Genomic DNA, 20,127 nt, shown 5'->3' with positions numbered 1-20,127 from the left:
GGAGCCGGTCTCAGAGGAGCCATGGGCCAGCGCTCCTCACCTCTCCTTGTGGAAAACTCCCCGTCTTTTCTGAATTTGGGAACACGAGTGGCCAAGTGGTCTTTTTTTTTTTGCTGGTTTCCCCCAGTCTACTGGGGTCCACTGACTCCTCTGTGGATGTCCCCGTAATAGTTTAGCCCGCCTCAGATCATTGTGAAGACATTGTTTTGTGATGGCCGATGACTTTCGCATGTCTTGAATGTATTCATTTGACCATGTGATACACAGCAGATGTATTGAGAGCAAAGGTTTGTAACCATTGCAGGAGGGGTGTAGTAGCTGTGGGAACCACACATTTGGTAAACTGATATTGTTAGTGATGTTTGGCCAACTGAGGTTTTGATTTTTGATGGAGCAGTCAATTTAAAGATATGTGTTTCTTCTGGAATTATGAGGACTTTCTGTATTTGTTTTGCATCTAAAAAAAAAAAAAAACTACACTAATTTCATACTTCTGAAGAACCTGTATTTATTCAGTGCTAATTTAGATACCTGGACCTTACAGTTTACCAACTGCCACACATGACACATCACGCAAATCACTACCCACACCCACTATATATAGCTGTAATAGCTAACTGAATCAATTAGCCTAACACAGTGCCTAAAGCAGTGAAGGTCTCATTGTTTTGGAAACGCCCACCAGTATTTCTGCCCGTGGTGTTTTTGCATCAACATTGCTGCACTGTGTGGGATTTACTTCCAAGTTGACTCGAATTTGGTTGTATCGTTCTGAGCGAGGCACAGCACGAGTCATTTTCAACCGCTACGTCTCCATTTTGTTGTCACGCCAACCAGCCAGTAAATTCTCAGCTGTCTGTCCATCTTCCTGTCCGTCAATCTCCTCTTGCTGCTATAGCAACAGATCATGCCTTCCTGTAGGTAGGCACCCGGAGAATTTCCCATGCCGTGTCCTGTGTGCCCTGACTTCTCACCCCATGCCATGGAGAGGTGCCTGACACCCTTTTAAAACAGCGCGCAACTGGGATCCCTGGGATTGTTTGCTTGGTGCCCTATATGCACTGACTAAGACAACAAGCAAAAAAAGCCTGTGTTGGGTTTTCTCTGTAATCGGACTGAGGAAAACAGCAGGCAGTGCTGTATGGGTAGGCCCTTGTGTTGAGCGGAGGATACAGAGAAGGAGAGGGAGAGAAAGAGAGAATGAAAGAGAGAGAGAGAGAAAGAGAGAGGTGATGGATTTCTCAGCGCCACTTTGGCTGCGGTCCAGACCCCTAAGCTCTGGCACTGACCGTTATCTCCGAGCCCCAGGCTGCTTCGCCTCCAGTTACAGGCTTTGGACAACAAAAACTGGACAGTATCACACACACCCCTGCCGAGGAGATATCCTTACCCACATACACACCAGCCGGCAGGCAGGCATGCCTCACGTATGCCCACACATGGGTAGAGGGAAGATGGTGTTATCTCGGAGCAGAGCCTGTCCTCCCCGAGCACTTCAGTGGCTGAGATGTGAGGCGGTGTTGCGTCGGGAAAGGAGCCCTGGTGTCTTCGGCCGGAAGCGGGAGGCTATTAAAAGGTGTTAATGTAATATGAGATCGACCCCGACGCAAGGAAGAAGACAGAGGAACTGGGGAGAGGCACACCGGAGAGTTGTGTTTGTCGGCTGTCCTTCGATGTAATGTGTGTGTGTGTGCGTGTGTCTTGTGTGTGTGTGTGTGCGCGCGTGTGTTTGTGTGCGCGTGTGTGTGTGCGCATGTTCTCTCAGCCAGATGCTCTTAACGTTAAACACCCATTCGTTGTCCTCTGAGAGACTAGAGCCAGGTGGTAAATGCTATCACAAATACCCTGTAAATGACAGCAACAGGGTAAACAAGACAAGTTGCATCTACACGCACAGTGCTAAAATCTCTCTGTCTCTGGGTCGTAAATTAAAGTCTTATTTACTCTTTATTTAGACGTCATTCCACAACCTTATACACTGGATCCACAGAGTGAGGTATCCTGTAGTATGTTGTTGTGTTTATAGAGCACTCTCAGGCATAATTGGTTGGCATAATTTGTCCCTCTGTGTTTGCCATAGCCCATAAACTCTGGCTCCTGACACAGTCCAGGCCTGGTTTCAGCTCGTGTGAAAGCCGTGGCCCCTATATCAGCGCTGGGAAGTGTCCTCCTCTGGCCCCCCACTCCCCCCTCCAGCTCCACCTCCTCCGTCACCCTCTTTCCATCCCTCTGTCCTCTCCTCTTCCCCTCCCTCCCTCTCTCCCTCTCTCCAGCAGCTTGCAGGACGAAAGGTTGGGCCCTGGCCCCCAGCGGCAGATAAAGCTGCCGTTTCATGTATGCCTGCAAACCCCACGCCATGCCACGCTGCACCCCCCCAACCCAATGCCTCCCCACCTCTCCCCTGTCCACCTACATGCTCACGGGTCTGCCTGCCTTTGAACGGCGGGCCGTGCCCCCCCAAGGCAGTGTGTGTGAGGAGAGAGAGAGAGAGGGAGGGAGAGAGAGAGAGAGAGATACACAGAGAGAGAAAGAAAACAGGGAGGGGAGGGTCGTGGTGCCCCCCCCACACTGAGAGTCCATGTTCACCGTGTAACTCCAGGCCTCTGTGGGGATTCTGAGGCATGGTTTAGGACTCCATAATGGGGAGGTCTGGGGGTGGTCTCTGTGTCTTCCAGTTAAGAACTGCGTTTATTTTATGGTTGTAAATATTGCCGTTTGGAGCTGCTCTTCATTTTGACTCCTAGAGGGTTTATGAATATGTTATATAATTTAAGAGATTGTCAAACAACAAGAATTGATGCAAAAATGTTGCTCGAGAAGCACTTTTGAAGTGTTAGGGCCATGCTGAGATGACATCAGCTTGAAACGTGAATTCGGGATAAATGTGAAGTTTTACGCCTGATTAAAGGATTTCACTTCACTTCAGCCGTGACTCATGTGTCTGTGGCACCTCCAGGGTGCCAAGATCACGGTCTCGAAATGACACAAGCTTCCTCTTTCCTTTCAAGTGTGTGTTTTTTTCCATGTGTTTTGGCTGTTGCTACGCACCAGGGATCACAATACAATATTAGACGTAAATATCACTGTAGTCGTTGGAGCATTCTCCGCGGACAATTTTTGAAATGAAAATTTGACTTAATTAATTAAAGATGTCTCGGTGTGCGATTGTAGTAGTGTGCAAACGGGGTGGATCAACAGACACTTTTCCTGCTGAGGCAAAATCTGGCTCATGCAAGTGAATCTGAGATTGATGGGGAGAGGAGGGAGGGAGAGAGAGAGAGAGAGAGAGAGAGAGAGAGAGAGAGAGAGAGAGAGTGGGTGGGAGGAAGGGTGGGAGGGCTCTGATTTTGTTGTCCTCTTGAAATTGCTTTTAATAGTTCTGTCATTTTGCGGAGTCTGTTGTAGGACTCTTTAAATAGGAAACCTCTGAAGGGTTTCCCCATCTCCGTTGTGGTGACTGGGCCTCTGTCACGGTTGTGTGTGTGTGTGTGTGTGTGTGTGTGTACGCCGTCTGGGCTCTCTGTGTGTATGTGTGTGTGTATATATAGATAGAGCTCTATTTTAAGACTTACTTTTTTTGACCTACAGAAACAGTAATAGCAGGTCTTAAAATGATGGCGGCGGCTAAGGCTATTCTGAGGCCGCAATCAGCTCATTCATACGTTCGCTCACTCAGCTGTACACACAACTGCTCTCTCTCTCTCTCTCTGTCTCTCTCTCTCTCTCTCTCTCAGCATCTTTATGCAGCCATTTTTCAACCTCATTAATGAGGATAAAAAAAAAGATCAACCTCATTCTGCCCTTTTGTTATGAATGGATCAGAGGTTCATGTATTTTAAACAAATATCAATCCATGCAATATAATTTGAACAAATATAATTAGAATTACAATATATACTGTATATATGCACAAGTAGGAACTATTTCAGCATGTGGATGCAACACATTTATGTTAATCAAGTATGCAGCCTAGTTTGAGGTTTGCCTATGAGGAAGTCCTTCATCTCCAATGACGCCCTTGGGTGGGGAGAGAGCCCTCGGCTACATGGGCCCGGGCACCAAGGACCCTTGGCTCGCTGCTTGCCCGCTGCTTGCCGCTGCCACTCTGCTTCTGTGCGCTGCGTTGGTTCGATCCGTAATCGCATGCGGCACGTCAGGCCAGGGAGGCAGTAGCTCGCCGCGGGCCCCAGGGTATCAGCCATGTGGCGGTGATGTCTCTAATGAAGCTGACACTGCACAGCCAACCTCTCTCTCTCTCCTTCTCTCTTGTTCATTCGTTCGTTTATTCTTTTGCTCTCTCTCTTGTTTGCTCACTCGTTCTTCTCTTTATCTGCCCCCTATACACTTCCCCCATTTTAGTACAGTGCTCTCTTTTATCTAATCCCCACATACACACACACACACACACACACACACACACACACTGTACATATAACCCCCAGAGGGCTCTACAGTCCCCCTCCCCCTCCGCGGAACCACAAACCTCAAGAGAACAGTCCTGTTTCCCCACCGGAAGTCTTCCCCCAACTGCTGTTTCTGCCATGCTTCAGCACTAGGCTAATAGGGCTAGCGTTTGCGTTAAGGGGGCTGATTTGGGAAGCCGCGGAGCCGTTCGGATGGCACTCGCTCGCGCACACATGCCCCAAATCCCTCCGGGATCAGCGGAAAGGTTAGCGTCAAAGCGGAACCAATTGAGCATGCCCAGGTTCAAAGGGTCAGATCCGAGGAAATCACACATCCCGATAGCGTGTGGATGAATTCTACTGGGTCTGGTGACTCACAACAGAAATGACCATCTGCTGCTCTTAACGTGACATCAGTGTGTGTGTGTGTGTGTGTGTTGTGTGTCCGGAAGATCTGAGCACCAGTCACTAACCTGCCCTCCTCCCCCCTCTCTCCTCTCTTCTTCCCTCCTTTTCTCTCTTTCTCTCCTCTTTCCTTTTTCCTCTCCTCTGTTTCCTCAGGAGTAAGACCGCGTCGGCTAGCTGCACGGACTCTCACACCGAGAGCGCGCGCGCGAGAGGAGAGCGGAGAGAGAGAGGCTGTCGCTCTAGTAGACGCGCGGATGACCACAACGTCTCCCCCGCAGTGGACCATGATCTGAGCCGCCAGGACATCGGCCCTGTCTGACCTCCCCCTCTTTTCTCCATTTCCTCCACGGAGGAAGAACGACGACGCGGGCCCTGACGGCCTCGGACAGGTAGAGCGAGAGAACAGACAGAGCGGGAAGGAGGAGAGAGAGAGAGAGAGAGTCCAGACGCCAAAGCATTCCCGCGCACAGCTCCTCCCCCCCACCCCCTTCTCGGGACAGAGACGACCTTTGACCCCCAACACGCGCCCCCCTGAGTCCCCCAGCAGCAGAGCGCAGCCATGGGGAGGAAAAAGATTCAGATTCAGAGGATCACCGACGAGCGGAACCGACAGGTGAGGACTCCTCAGGGGGGAACGCTGCCAACCCAATGTGCTCATTACATTGTGTGTGTGTGTGTGTGTGTGTGTGTGTGTGTGTGTGTGTGTGTGTGTGTGTGTGTGTGTGTGTGTGTGTGTGTGTGTGTGTGTGTGTGTGTGTGTGTGTGTGTGTGTGTGTGTGTGTGTGTGTGTGTGTGTGTGTGTGTGTGTGTGTGTGTGTGTGTGTGTGTGTGTGTGTGTGTGTTTCCACCTGTTCGGTCATCATCAAGTCGTCACTGCTCAGGGCAGAGTGGTTGAAACCGATTATGGGAGCAGCTTTGAGGAATCTCCTCTCCACAAAATGGTACCTTCCTTTGTCAGTTGGCCTACAGTAGCTTTTCAGTGAGAGTCCTGTGCATATGCACACACACAGACAGACAGACAGACACACACACAGACAGACACACACACAGACAGACACACACACAGAAACACACACACACACTCACACACACATACACACGTGCCAGTGTTATCTGTAATGCATCACAATGGTTAAAAATACCCAGTTTGTTTAAGCACGCTGCCAGTTGTATTGTCTTCCTCAGGCATCATTGTCTTGTTTATTTGTGCTTGTCTGATATTACCTGTTTCCTTCCACTTTGAAGCCTTGCCATTGCTTTGTCAGTATCTGCATACCGTAGTCATCTACAGTAGGAGAGTGGAGTTTGTGGCTTTTGCCAGCACTGCCGTGCAGTGATCACCGGGATAAGGCCTTTTTGCACTCTGATATTTATGGCTTTTGCCACTTGCTGCCTGCCTCTGCTGTACCTGGATGCCACCAGTCTGCCACCAGTCTTCCATAGCCGTCCTCTCTGACCTCGGCCTGACCCCCACCTGCCCCTCCCCCCCCACCCCCCCCTCCCCAATCCGCCTCAATCCTGCCTGACATTTCATGGGTGGGGGGTGGGTTCAAACAAATATTGTTCTATCAATTGACATTACGTCTACTGTTACGTTAAATGTCTTTGCTTATCACCATCTGCATCTGTTTCCTTCTTTTTCTTTGATGAGAAGTTTATTGTAATCACAAATACTGAAAGGCACAGATGTTTTGTGCTAAACCTGATGTGTGATTCTTTAGTGTCGGAAACCAACACACACACACACACACACACCTGAACACACACACACATGCACGACCCCACACCCACAGACTCAGGCACAGGCTGCGGCAAGGGCTTTGGTTGAGGTGTGATCGCACCTGAATCCACCTCTTGTCACAACACCGTCCTCTTCTCACAGTGAAGGAGAGGGAGAGATGCAGAGCGTGAAAAAAAAAAAAGATTAGCTTGCTGTTGTTGCCATTGGATACTCGCACTTCTATTCTTAATGGCAATTATGTCCTGCCTGTTTATCTTACCGTTCGCTGACAGAACTCGAAAGAATATTCTTTTCTGGTCACCTTGTTCTTTGTAGGAACCGGAGTCTACATTGATTGAGAGAATCATGTGGCTAAATATTTGACTTTTCTTACAGTTTATTGGATTTCTTTTGTTTATTTATTTTGTCTCCCACTGTCCTTACCTAACCCAACCCTGTGTTCTCACAATATGTCATTTGTTTCCTCTGTGATTTCCCCCATCATAGCACTGAGAGCTCTCTCTCTCTCTCTCTCTCTCTCTCTCTCTCTCTCTCTCTCTCTCTCTCTCACACGCTTTCTCTTTCTCTCTCTCTCTCTGTGTGTCTGTGTGTAGAGGTGGTGGGGAGTGTGATTTGAAGAGGGTTTTAGTAGGCGGTTGCCAATGGAAACGACCCCGAAATAATTTGATTTGTGGCAGCGGGGCGCTGTGAGTGAGCAGGAAAGGGGAGGGAAAAGAAAAGAAAGCAAGCAAAATGAGGAGAGAGAGAGGGAGAGAGGGAGGGAGAGGGAAGGAACGCAAGCTGTCTTTAGCTCCGTGGAGATGCATTAGAGAAGGAGAGAGAGAGATGGAGAGAGAGAGAGAGAGAGGAAGGGAACACAAGCTGTCTTTGGCTCCGTGGAGATGCATTAGAGAAAGAGAGAGAGGAGGGGAGGGATGGATGGAGGTGAAAGCGCTTAGGTCTCAAATGTCAACTCCAGAGTTTGTGTGTGTGTGTGTGTGTGTGTGTGTGTGTGTGTGTTGGGGTGGGGGTGGAGTGTACGTCTTGTTTGTGCTCATCATCATCTTTCTCCCCTCCTGCTCCTGAGCGGAAGAATTAACGACGATGCGCCTCGTGTCACTGTACATTTCTGAGATGCCTTTACACTGAAGATCTGCAGAAAGCAGCACTCTAATCAACACCTGCTCCTCACACCTTCTCCTCAGCTTCTCTCAACTCCGATCACAAGTCACAGCACACAACATATTATGCCTTTTTCACAATCTATTCAGAATTTATATGCAGTATTGAATGTATGTACTGTATAGATATGTGTATGCGTGTATGTGTGTGTGTATGCAAATGTTTTTTTTTATAAGCTTTCTTTTTCAAAATCATTCTTTCCTGATTTGATGCACGCCATTTAATTGGTTTCATTTTCTCATTTACAATTCTGCTGAAACTCAGAGACCTCTTTGTATAATTAATTAAGTGGCATGTTTAATAATTAATTAATTGGAGGTGTTACACAAATGAATTCAAATGAATTACTGCTTAAAAGGCTGAGACAGAGAGGTGTTTAAGAATTGCTTGACAGTTGTGGCTCCCGACAGAGCTTTTTCCACATTACTGAAGGAGCCTTTTCAGCATTGATTAGGGAATCGTTACAGAGAAAAGGCTCTTCATGTCTGGACAGCAAAACATTTAAAACGGAAGTTTATATCAAAGGAAGTCTGGCCGGTAGAATTTTTGGTGTGAGCCTTCCAAATGCTCCACCTGGCAAACTTCAAATGTTTGGTTTTCTGTGCATCTTCCCAGTATCTCAGAACTACGTTTCATCCCATTTTGAAAGTGTTGTTTCTGCATCCCGCTGCATATGAAAGTGACTCTGACGCTTATCTCTCCTCCTCCTCTTCCTCCTCCGCCTCCTCCTCCTCCTCCTCCTCTTGATTGTCTTTGGCAGGTGACATTCACCAAGCGGAAATTCGGCCTGATGAAGAAGGCGTACGAGCTGAGCGTGCTGTGCGACTGCGAGATCGCCCTCATCATCTTCAACCACTCCAACAAGCTGTTCCAGTATGCCAGCACGGACATGGACAAGGTGCTGCTCAAGTACACCGAGTACAACGAGCCGCACGAGAGCAGGACCAACGCAGACATCATCGAGGTACGAGCTCCACCCAACCACAACTCTCACCTCTCCCCCCACCCCCCACCGCCCACCGCCCTGCCTGATGCGGAGGGCAAAGGGGCATCGTCCCTGTGGGGCGTTTGCGGTGTTCGGTCGTTAGGTCATGACTAACGGTCATGACATTTCCATTCCCACTACGGAAATGTATTTCACCTTTTTTCTCCATTTTGCTGGAAGCTAGAAATATGTAGCTTATGGTTTTCACCTCAATATTTGCTAATTATCAATACTATTACAATGATTCTAATAATGTACGGTGGTTGACACCAGGGTGGGAATTATACCAAGGCCATGAGGCCATGGCCGCCGTTGCCCTACACTTTGGCCTTGATGCCCTGTGAAAAAAACCCCATCATAAGGCCACAGTGGCCTTTATGCCCCTGACTTAGGGTTGCCAACCATTCAGTATAATACGGAATCGTCCCGTATTTGACGCGTAAAAGTCTTGTTCCGTATTGAACTGATACGGAACGCTCTTTGCTCTTTGAGTGAAATTAGGTCCGGTGCTTCACCTGATAATTTGCTGCGCAATTGATCACGTAATCGCAGACCGACAGAAAAAGAAATCAAACGTTTCTGCAATCAGGAGGAAATGCTAGCTAATTCGATGTGATTAAACATAGAGGCATACAATTAAGTGGTGGTACGAGCTTTCATTGAATGCATGCGTGTGCGCGTTTGCGTGACAGAAACTGAAACTACAACGTTTTTTACTCAGTGGCCTTTGTGCCCTATCATGTGGCCTTGGTGCCCCTAAAAAAAAAAGAAGGTGAAGGCCAAATGGCCTTGCCCCTAAAATGACGAAATTCCCACCCTGGTTGACACTGTAATTGTCAATATGACAACTCATTTTCTCAAACTCAAGTCCCAAGTTTGTGTATAGCTCATCAGAAAACATTAAACAGCGTAAATGAGTCATGTAGTCAAAATGGCTCTCGCAGACGCTTTTTGATCACTCAGCCTAATCATAGTGTATCCCATATCCAGTGAATCATGTCTGTGCTGCTGGTGGCGGTGTGTGTGTGTGTGTGTGTGTGTGTAAGCATCCTGGCCTGCGTGGGCTTGTGCTGGATGCCCGCTCCGGTCTGGCCACCTGTGGGCCGTGGCCAGAAGGCTCGCCACCGCCGGTTCGCCCGCCCGCCCGCCCGCCCAGCGCACGGAGATTACACGGCTTATGGGCCACCGTAGCTGCCCCCCCTGGCCCGGTGCCCGGGAGACGGCGGGGCAGCCGAGGGACAGCTGGCCCTTCTGCCACCTTCTCCGGCCTTGGCACGGAGGGAGGGCAGGAGCACCCGCTCACGCTCACACTCACGCTCGCACTCACACTCTCACATACACACACGCTTGTGGACATGCATACACACATGTGTACACACACACACACACACACACACACACGCAGTTACACTGAGAGGGCTCTGTTAACCTGGCCCCAGCTATCACAAGATGGCCGCTTCAGGGGGAGCGAAGACTACCGTGTGTGTGTGTGTGTGTGTGTGTGACTGAGTATTATGAGAAAGTGATTCTCACACATCCCCTTTGCTTCCTCTCTGTTAATTTTTTGTTTCCCTTAATGGTTCTGGCCATCCATAAACCGTGGCTAAATCGTACCGTGTGTGTGTGTGTGTGTGTGTGTGTGTGTCCATGTCCATGTCCATGTAAGATGTAAGTCCACTGTTCCTGTGTGCTGTGGCCATGAGAGAGTGTGCTTGTTCTGAGGGAGGCGAGGGTGATGGAGGCCCACTAGGGCTGGTTCTCTCCCCAGTGCAGAGGCAACACCACAGTGCAGAAGAGACTGAGCAAGAGGGGAGACTCCTGCTGCAGATGGCTCTTAAGTGTGTGTGTGTGTGTGTGTGTGTGTGTGTGTGTGTGTGTGTGTGTGTGTGTGTGTGTGTTTGTACCATGTTAGGGGCGTTGGGCTGCTCTAGGCCACATCAGTGTAAGCCTGAGTGGCTCTGTGTGTATGTGTGTGTGTGTGTGCGCGCGTTCATGTTCACTTCCTAACGCACACACACACACGCTCACACACACACACGCACATTCTGCTGCGGCCCAGAAGCCTGCCTCATGCAATATTCAGAGCCAGGCGAGAGGCACCGAGCGTGAATGACTCCCAGCCCCTCCAGCCATACCAGGAACCCCCAACCCCCCCACTCCCCGCCGCCCCCTTTCCTCTGCCAGCGCCCCAGCCACCGAGCTGCGCGTCTGGGCACGGCCCGGTCCGCCCCAGCCTCCTCCGGCTTTGGGGCCCAGGCAGAGAGAGGATGGATGGATGGATGGAAGAGGACGGAGGGTGGAGTAGGGGACAGGGCGGCTGTGGTGTTGGGCTGGTGGAGGTGGAGGTGGGGGGCTCGGGAGGGTCGAGGGTGGAGCAGGGGGGCCCACGAGAGCGCCAAGGCACAGGAACGTGTCGACTCGCCGCTCCTACCGCTCCTCAAGCTCTCTGTGTGTATGAATTATGGAACATACACACACACACACACACACACTCGCTCAGAGAAACACACACACACACACACACAAAGCATCTTTAAGACTGCTGTACTCAGTGTTGTGTAGGCTTCTCTCACACTCTCACGCACACACACACAAACACACACATTCCTTTAATGCACCCCTGAACAGTCATGCATATGCACACACACACACACACACACACACACACACAAATGGCACGTGCAGAGAGAGAGGCTGTGTGTGTTTTTTGTGTGTGTGTGTGTGTGTGTATGTATGTGTGTGTGTGTGTGTGTTGGCTGCCTGCTTCTCTTGCCAGAGCGTGTTAATCCGCTTGACTGCAGATCCCAATCAGGGGAGAGTGAAGGAAAGAGAGGGGGGGTGGCGAGTGTTAACGGGAGCGAGATGGATATCGAGAGAAAAGGCGTAGATAGAGATCGAGAGAAAAGGAGAGAGAGAGAGAGAAAACGGAAGACATATGGAGGAGAGAGGTAGTGCTAACAAGAGGAGATGGATATCGAGAGGAAGCGCGTGAAAACGCCTGAATGGGGGGGTGGGTGGTCAGGCAGAGGAGGAGGAGGAGGAGGCAGAGGAGGAGGAGGAGGAGGAGGAGAAACGAGGGATGCCCTTTTGTTAAGCGGCTCAAGGAGGGAGGATCTTGCCTCAGCACCATGGTGCTGTGGGCAGCTTAAGGACTTTGCCACTGCCCAGATTTCAGCTCCCTGTGCTGGGCGGCAGGTCTCGGTGACACACGGCACACAGACGATGGCTCTCATGGCCCAGCGTAGGACCCCACCGGGACCTGGGGAAAAAAAGAAACCAGTTTCACTAAGCAAACATGTAAAATGCGCCTGGTGGTGATCTCTTCTAGCCTGTGGATCTCCACCTTTGCAGCTCTGCTGAAGGCTGAGACTGTGTGAGAAAGATCCTAAGTCCACCTCCACCAATCCCCCCCAGAAAACACACACACACACACACACACACACACACACACAGACACACACACACACACACACACACACACACACACACACACACACACACACACATACACACACACACAGAGAGACACACACACACACACACACACACAGACACACCGTTACCCCACCATCTTCTCCATTGCTCTGACACACACCCCTCCCCTGGGGCTAATCCTACTTTGCCATGTCAAACAAATTCCTCCTGCTCCCCCCTCTAAGACCCGGCATTTCCCCCAAGCACTAATCTGCACTGGGCAGACGGAGAGAGAGAGAGCGACAGAGAGAGAGAGAGAGAGAGAGAGAGCGCGACAGAGAGAGACGAGAGGGAGAGAGAGAGAGACGAGAGAGGGAGAGAGAAAGACAGGAGGGCAGACAGGGGCTACCAATGTGTTCCGTCTGAGAGGTCACGACCCCTAGCGCTCACCCCACCCAGCTAGTGGTGAGACGTGAGGCCCTAAACCTCCCAGTAGCATACACACAATCTGATCAGATTAATATTCTGTGTCATTGTGTTAAGCTCAGGAAGTATCAGCGGTATTATCCCTGTTGTCCTGTGAGTAACATGGACAGGAGAAAAGGCACGGCATGTGCCTCCCCCATGGCTTCGGCTTGGGACTTTTCCCATCTCTCCTCCTGTTCTGGAGTTCGGCAACTCTGGTCCATGTCGTTGTACGATTGATCTGGATTTTCAGATTTTCAGATTCAACTTGATTTGGTTACATTTTCAGATTTAACCTGATATTGGACCTGATTTATTCATTTTTTTTGTTTGTTTGTTTACACCAAAGTTTTTTTTTTTTTTTACTTGTTTTGGCCTCTCACTTTTAACAACCTACTGGTCACTGAACCTCCTCTAAAAGATGACCAGTTTGTGACCATGGTTTAATTTTTTAAATGATTATATTATTTGTCTCTCCTCTGCTGGGAAGCGTGGCCTAGTTGGGCCTATAACGGCGCAGCTCCAGAGCGGCCCAACCCAGCGCAGTGCTGTTGATGTGACAGGACGGTGATAGCCTCCCGCGCTCCCTCCTGATGGAGGGCCTCCATTAGCCACATGCATAAGTCATGGCCGGATGGGGAGGGGGGGGTGGGGGGGGTTGGGGGGGGGGTTGTTGCGCACTGGCCCTTTTAAGGGGCGTGTAGCACCAGCGCCAAAGTGCTCACTCGCTTTCGCTCTCTCTCTGTTCTTCTCTCCCTCTCACTACTCCACCTCGATCAGCCTTTCCTGTTTAGAGTAGTTTCCCCCTCTCTTTTTAGGGGAGATTCTTTCTTTCTTTCTTTCCATCGTTCTCTCTTTGTTAATGTCTTTCTTTTTTCCCTTTCTGTCAATTCTGTCTTTTTCTTTCTGTCTCTGTCCATCTTGCATTTCTCAACTTTCGGTTCTTATTCCACCTCTCTCTCTCTCTCTCTCTCTCTCCATCTCTCTTTCTCTCTCTTTTCATTCTATCCGCTGTGCGTCTGTCGATATTTCTGTCTTTCTGTCTTCTAGTCCTTCTTCCTCCTCCTCCTCCTCCTCCTCTCTCCCTCTCCGACTCTCTGGCCGTGTTCTTCCCAGCAGTCCCCTCCACTGCAGCCTCCCCTCCACTCCTCTCCCCAGTCCGCTGAGTTCCAGTGAACTCAAGCGGCTGCTCTTGCCCCATCTCGGAGTCTGGTCGTCCCTGGGGACGCCCACAGGGGCTGAGACCCCCCCCCCATCCACCCTGTATGCTGAACTGCAAATGGGACGTGACATTACATGCAGCCTCTGTGGACACGGGGCTGCCCGACTCACCCCCTATTCCTCTCAGTCCTTATAGAGAGAAGGAGAGAGGGGGTGGAGAGAGAAAGAGGGAGAGAGAGAGAGCGAGGACCAAAAGCATCTAAAAGGAAAAAGAGGCTTGGGAATTGGAGGGAAAGAGGAAGAGAACAAGAGCGAGAGAGAGAGAGAAAGAGAGAAAGAAAGAGAGAGATAGAGAGCAGGGCAGAGGAGGACATGGATGAGTCAGGCGGGAGCCGTGGGAAGATTCTGTCAGATAGGAGGATGAGAGGAAGAGTGAGAGAGAGAGAGAGAGAGAGAGAGAGAGTGAGAGAAACCAGGCAAGGAGAAAGACCACGATGGCGTGTGCTCAAGAATGCAGAGCGAGGGGTCTCTCTCTTAACGGCGAGAGACGGAGAAGGGAAAAATAGAGAACTAGCGAAGGTGAGAAGGAGGAACCCGAAGGAGAGGGATCAGGATAGAATCAGCAAGATTGCAATGAAAGAGAGAGAGAAGGGGGGAGAGAGAGAGAGAATGAGAAGGGGAGAGAGAGAAAGAATGAGAGAGAAGGAGAAGGGGAGAGAGAGAGAGAAGGGGAGAGAAAGGAAGGAAAGAGCAAGAGAGAGAGAGAGAGAGAGAGAGAGAGAGAGAGAGCGCACTAGAGCGGCAGAGCGGCAGAGAGGGAGAGGATAGGGCGAGAGGGCCAGAGGGGGAGGGGCGGGGGAGCGAGCGCTGCAGCCAGTCACAGTCGGAGGCGCTCTGCGGGGGAATCTTACCCTGGCAACACAATAGAAGGCGCACTTGAAAGTGAGTGTGCCAGCGGGGAAGAGGTGCGCAGGGACAGGTGAACAGATGGAGCTGACTGAGAGACAAGCTGATCAGCTGACCAGCTCTCTTCGCACGGACCCGCGTGTGTGTGTGTTTGTGTGTGTGTGTGTGTGTGAGAGCATGTGTGTGTGTGAGAGAGAGAATGTGTGCTAGCATGTGTGTGTGTTGGCACCATTACTACTGTAAATTGGAATATACGCAATATCTGAAACAAATGTTAAGGTGAATAAATGTAAATTTACTGTATGCATACACATACTGCATTCATACACACTGTATGAATACTGTACATATTATTCCTCAAAAGCATATCATAACTAAAGAAGTCTCTAAAGATGAGATTTATTTTGTTGAAAGCAAAGCAATGCTTTGCATCTGTGCTGCTTTAAAAGCTTATTTCAGTGCAGCTGTGAAAGCCATATGATGACACGTATGCTAAGGATTAGCCATTCGATTCGATCAAAGGAGCACTGATTGTTCTAAAGGATTGCAGTGGTTTAACATATCACGGAGGCCGAGTATGATCTCTCAGTGCATCAACCGGCTCAGTTTTTAAAACTTTGATTTGCCCAACGCAAAAAAAGAGTACTCCACTTTTGAGCAGCGTTTTTTCCCCAACTATTTGATGATGAGGGCCCCAACCAGTAAAGCTCCTTACTGGGAAAGCCTGTTTTGAAAATCCTCTCAAAATAAGACCCTGTTTTCTGTGGCGAAGCCGAACTGCACTGACTCCAAACTCCTGAGCAAACTCCACTCTGAGCTGTTTCCTCTCCTGTTGTGGAGCCTCTGTTCTCGTGTTCATGTGCAGAAGGTTGATTTTATATATATATATATATATATATATATATATATATATATTATTACCGCGTTGCAGCACAAAACTTGACTCACTCCCACTGCATTTGACGTGACAGTTTCTTACAGTATGTTTTGGAAAAAGAACATATTTATCTTGATGATATATGATTTTAAATTGCTGTTGTTTGTACAGTTAAGGATGAGGTACCATTTTAGGGTTCCTCAAGGGGTTGAAATCTGCAATGGTCATCGCTACATACATTACTTGTCAATGAAGAGACTCCAGCTTTAAAAATGAGAACATGTGAAAATGAAAAATGTCCCTCCTCTCCCCCTCTCCTTGTTTTTCTTGAAATGTTTAAAGACGTTGCGAAAGAAAGGCTTTAATGGTTGCAACAGCCCTGAGCCCGATGGCGAGGACTCCATTGACCAAAGCCCGTTAAACGAGGACAAGTACCGCAAGAGCGAGGAGCTGGACATCCTCTTCAAGAGATATGGCGTGAGTACCTAACACCTAACTATTTCTCTACCTTGCTAACCTTCAATCCTCTCTCTCTCTCTCTCTCTATCTCTCTTTCTCCTTCTCTCCGTTCTCTCTCTGTCTCCCCCCTCTCTCTCTCTCTCTCCCTCCCTTTCTTTCTGTTCTCCCTGGAACGGAAAAGGCTCTGAACAAGAAAGAGCAGCGCGACTCTGAGAGCCCAGAGCCAGAGGAGCCGTTCTCGCTCACCCCCCGCACTGAGGAGAAATACAAAAAAATTGACGAGGAGTTTGATAAAATGATGCAGAGCTATAGGCTGTCAGTGAGTACCCGGCGCGGCTGCCTCTGCGGCCACGGCAACCAACAACAAATAAACAAGCAAGCAACTACAACAACGACTCACAGAGCACCCGCTCCCCCCCTCCAACCCACCCACCCCATCCATCTCTCACTGTCTCCTCCTGCTCCCCCCCCCCCACTCTTCATCTTTCCACCCCTCCCCTCCCTGAGCTCCACCCCCCCCCCCCCTGCTCAATGTGTGTGCCTGGGCAAGGAGAGGAAGACGGAGAGGTTGAGGGGTTTGGCCGGCCACTCTCAACGAGGTTTACACAGACGGGGCGAATTCAATTTCAAATGGCTCCGTCTGGCTAGATGTTTTCTTTTTTTTCTATTATTATTATTATCATTATTAGAAAAAAAAAACCCTTTCAAATCCTTGGCATGTCCAATATGTTTAATGGCCTGACCGGCTCCGGACTTTGTTCTCTATTCCTCGTCGGAGAATAACTCCATATGTTCCCATTAATTCCATCGCCGTTCCGTTAGGACTTTTGTTTTGTCAGATGGACGCCGATCTCGTTGTTTGGAAGCCGAGGCGGCCATAACTGGAGCTGGAGATGAGCGGCCTGGAAAGAGCTCTTTGGAAGAGAGGAGGGTTAGGCAGCTGCAGCTCCGACGGTACCGGAACAGGCAGGCTTTATCCAGATGTGCGTTAGCCAGGGCCAGATGTGGTCTTCTCCTCCGGGCCAGGTTTATCGTCTCTCTCTCTCTCTCTATGTAACCACGGCTTGCAGGGCAGAGATTCCGGCCCGTGCTGAAGCAAACAAAAATCTTGGGGAGAATTCCTAGTTCCAAGCAATCCTGATAGCCTCAAGTATCTTTGAATCAATCATCTCCGAGTTTATCGTAGAGAAAGGACATAAACAGTGCGGAAAATGAAAATAAAGAAACCGCACAAATATTTAAACTGGACAGTCATTACCAGCGGGGATTTTCAGGGTAGTCACAAATGGCCACAGCTTCGGACGGTTGTCGATAGCAGGCCTTCGACCTTGTCAAACCAGAAAGAAAAAAAACCGAGATCCGCTCCGACTGCAACGCTGTTTCTCTCCTGGTCCTCTCCCCCTCTCTCTGCCCGGCACACACCCCTGACCCGACCCCCTCCCTGGCGACGACGAGTGGGGGAAACCGAAGCATACAGCACCGATCTGTCCCGCAGGCGTGTGCCCCCTCAGGCGTGTGCCCCCTCAACTGCGCTGACCCCAGCTCTGTACGGCCCGGCCATCACACCACCCAAGCCAGCCTCCTGTCTCTGTAGCAGTGGACAGGGGCAGCACAGGGCCCAGTTTGGGTCGCCAACTCCCCAGATCAGGGCTGCAGTGTAGGCTGGAGTCCTTATTGAAGATGAAAGGCAGTCTTTTAGCGTTTCGTGCTAGCCAGATTGTGGGATTGGCAGCGTTTCTCTATGTGTCCCTCTGGTGTGTGTAAAAAACGCTGCGGATAGTCCAGAGGTGCAGTTGAAGTCAGTCTCTTCCTGTAACAGGGGCCTGTGACGCTGAACTGACTTAATGAGAGGACAGATGCCTGTTACATGGAGTGAGTGCTTTACCGGTGGTCGCGACCTTAGCAGGTCGCTGCAGAAAGCCAGGGCCATAAATGTCAGCGCAGCCTGACCCAGCTCAAGCAATTGGTTCTCTCTCTCTCTCTCTCTGTGCGTGTGTGTGTGTGTGTGAGTGTGTGTGTGTGTGTGTGTGTGTGTGTGTGAGTGAGTGTGCGTGTGTGTGTGTGTGTGTGTGTGAGAGAGAGAGAGAGAGAGAGAGGTGGAGCTGTCGAATGAGCAGGGCTTCTCTGAAGTGCAGAGGGAACATTTCAAAGGCTCACGGGACACTGGGGAACGTGGTAAACTAGGGCACTGGCGTAACTCACTCTGATATCATTACATCCAGGAAACACTCCAAATGTCAGGCCCTGTGGAAGCAAAAGGACAGGCTCTTCGAGACCTCAAACTCCCACTGTCAAACTCTCGGACACTATAGACACTAAAGTATAAATACATTAATTATATGAATACTTAATGATACATTGATATATTGGCATATTCATATATGAATGTGCACATTGCTTTGTTTAGATTAGTTTAGTTTGTTTAGCTTCAGACCACATTACATGCACTACAACAGAATTTGATACACACAGCCATGCTGGTGTATAATAGGACTGTTACACAGATTGCATCCCGTAGACTTGCTGTCTTGTCTGGGGAATAGCTGTCTGCTTCAACTCCATATGACACGACCTGTCCCCCACACACACAGACCTGAATGTCTTACACCTGCCTGTCCGGGTCGAGAATGAAAAAGCATATCTCTGTCTTGGCCAGTGTTTATCGTCCAGAAAAAAAAAGCAAAAACAGTGGGGATGCTTCATGTTGTCACCTGTGTTGGCTCCCCCCCGAGGCTGTGGCCCCTCCCCCCTCCTGCAAGCCCCCCTCTCTCCCCTGCCCCCTGCCCCCTGCCCCTTACCCCCCTCCTCCCCCAACTCTCTGTGGCAGAAAGTGCTGTTGGTTCAGTGCTGTATGCTCCGTGTTTCCTCTCCTCCTCCGTTCCCCCCCCCCCCAGCTAACCTCACTCCACCTCCAACGCCCCCCCCCCCCCTTCATCCCTCCATCCCACACACCCCCTCTCCTCCCCTCTCCCCGCCTGGCCTGTGTGCTGTGCTGTAACTCCAGAGCTATATCCCACAGTCTGGCCACCGGCATGCCACATTTGGCACGTTCATGGTGGTTGATGATGAGGATGTTGATGAAGGGTTTTTGTCATGAAAAGGAGGACTTGGTGACTCTCTGCATAGCTTTTTACTTCTGATAAGGAGTCCTGAGGCACTAGACTTTTTTCTGTTTAATGTTAAACTGTGGAGTTGAGAGGTTACTCCGTTACACTGCAGACAGACAAACAGACGGCAGCAGAAGTTTGCCAGCTGTTTCTAATGGCCCAGTCAGTTGTGCCCTCTGAATTCTTCAGGTGGACCTGCGATCAGAGATTAGGCAGATTAGATTCCACACCTTTCCTGTGACACGCACACGCATATACACACACACACACACACACACACACACACACACACACACACACACACACACACACACACACACACACACAGGGAAGACCCTCAGTGTGTGTAGGGTTAAGAGACAAAGGTCGAGCACTTCCTGTGATGCTGCCTCCCCCTCCTCCTCCTCCTACTCCTCCTCCTCCTCCTCGTCCTCCACACGCCGTCCCCCATCCAGGCTTCCAGGAAAGAGTGAGAGCAGAGAGGAGGACAGGACGGAAGGCGAGTGAACAGACAGACCCAACTCCTCCAAACTGGGTCCCCGCGCCCAGGACACAGGAGGCCTCCCATGGCCCACATTCTAAATTTAGTGGCCCTGCCTCCGTCGCCAGAGTCGAGCAGCGCTGGGGAGCGTCGCCGCGTAAATGGGTTGCGGCGCGCGCACAGCCACCGGACAGTTTGAGTCCACCAGTGCCCAGGGCCCAAACACCACCCCCCCATCTCCCCACCCCCCCTTTTCCTCCTCCACCGCCACCACCATCACCTTCATATCCCTACAGAGCGCCATCACGGTCCAGGCGGAATCATTAACTCATCAGAACACTCTGGAACGGAACTAAGGAGTCAGGAGTCAGAACACTTGCACAGTGAAAAGATGGAGAACCCGTTCTGAAGCTGCACACATGCACCTCACCCCACACTGATAGGCTCAGGTGGCCATGACACCCTGCTAGAATCCCCCTCAAGCACCCTGGAGGAAGCACACACACACACACACAAGCACAGTCCCCCCATCACTGCTGACCTACTGTAGTCCACTCTC

The 20,127-nt window shown here is 50.3% G+C and overlaps 1 protein-coding gene across 6 annotated transcripts in view; it reads left to right on the top strand.

The window, feature by feature from the left end:
* mef2d (myocyte enhancer factor 2d) overlaps positions 1-20,127 on the top strand; it is a 60,907-nt gene that overhangs the window by 20,049 nt on the left and 20,731 nt on the right. For all 6 annotated transcript variants that reach the window (XM_062538836.1, XM_062538833.1, XM_062538832.1 and 3 more), the window contains exons 2-4: positions 4,965-5,424; positions 8,474-8,677; positions 15,864-15,998. In XM_062538836.1, the coding sequence (XP_062394820.1) occupies positions 5,371-5,424; positions 8,474-8,677; positions 15,864-15,998 (393 nt within the window). In that variant the 5' untranslated portion in view covers positions 4,965-5,370. The remainder of the gene's footprint in view (positions 1-4,964; positions 5,425-8,473; positions 8,678-15,863; positions 15,999-20,127) is intronic.

Source organism: Sardina pilchardus, chromosome 6 (assembly GCF_963854185.1).
Source record: "Sardina pilchardus chromosome 6, fSarPil1.1, whole genome shotgun sequence".
Classification (NCBI taxonomy): Eukaryota; Metazoa; Chordata; class Actinopteri; order Clupeiformes; family Clupeidae; genus Sardina; species Sardina pilchardus.
The sequence above is the reverse complement of the archived record's forward strand: the minus strand, read 5'-3'. Positions and strand labels throughout refer to the sequence as shown.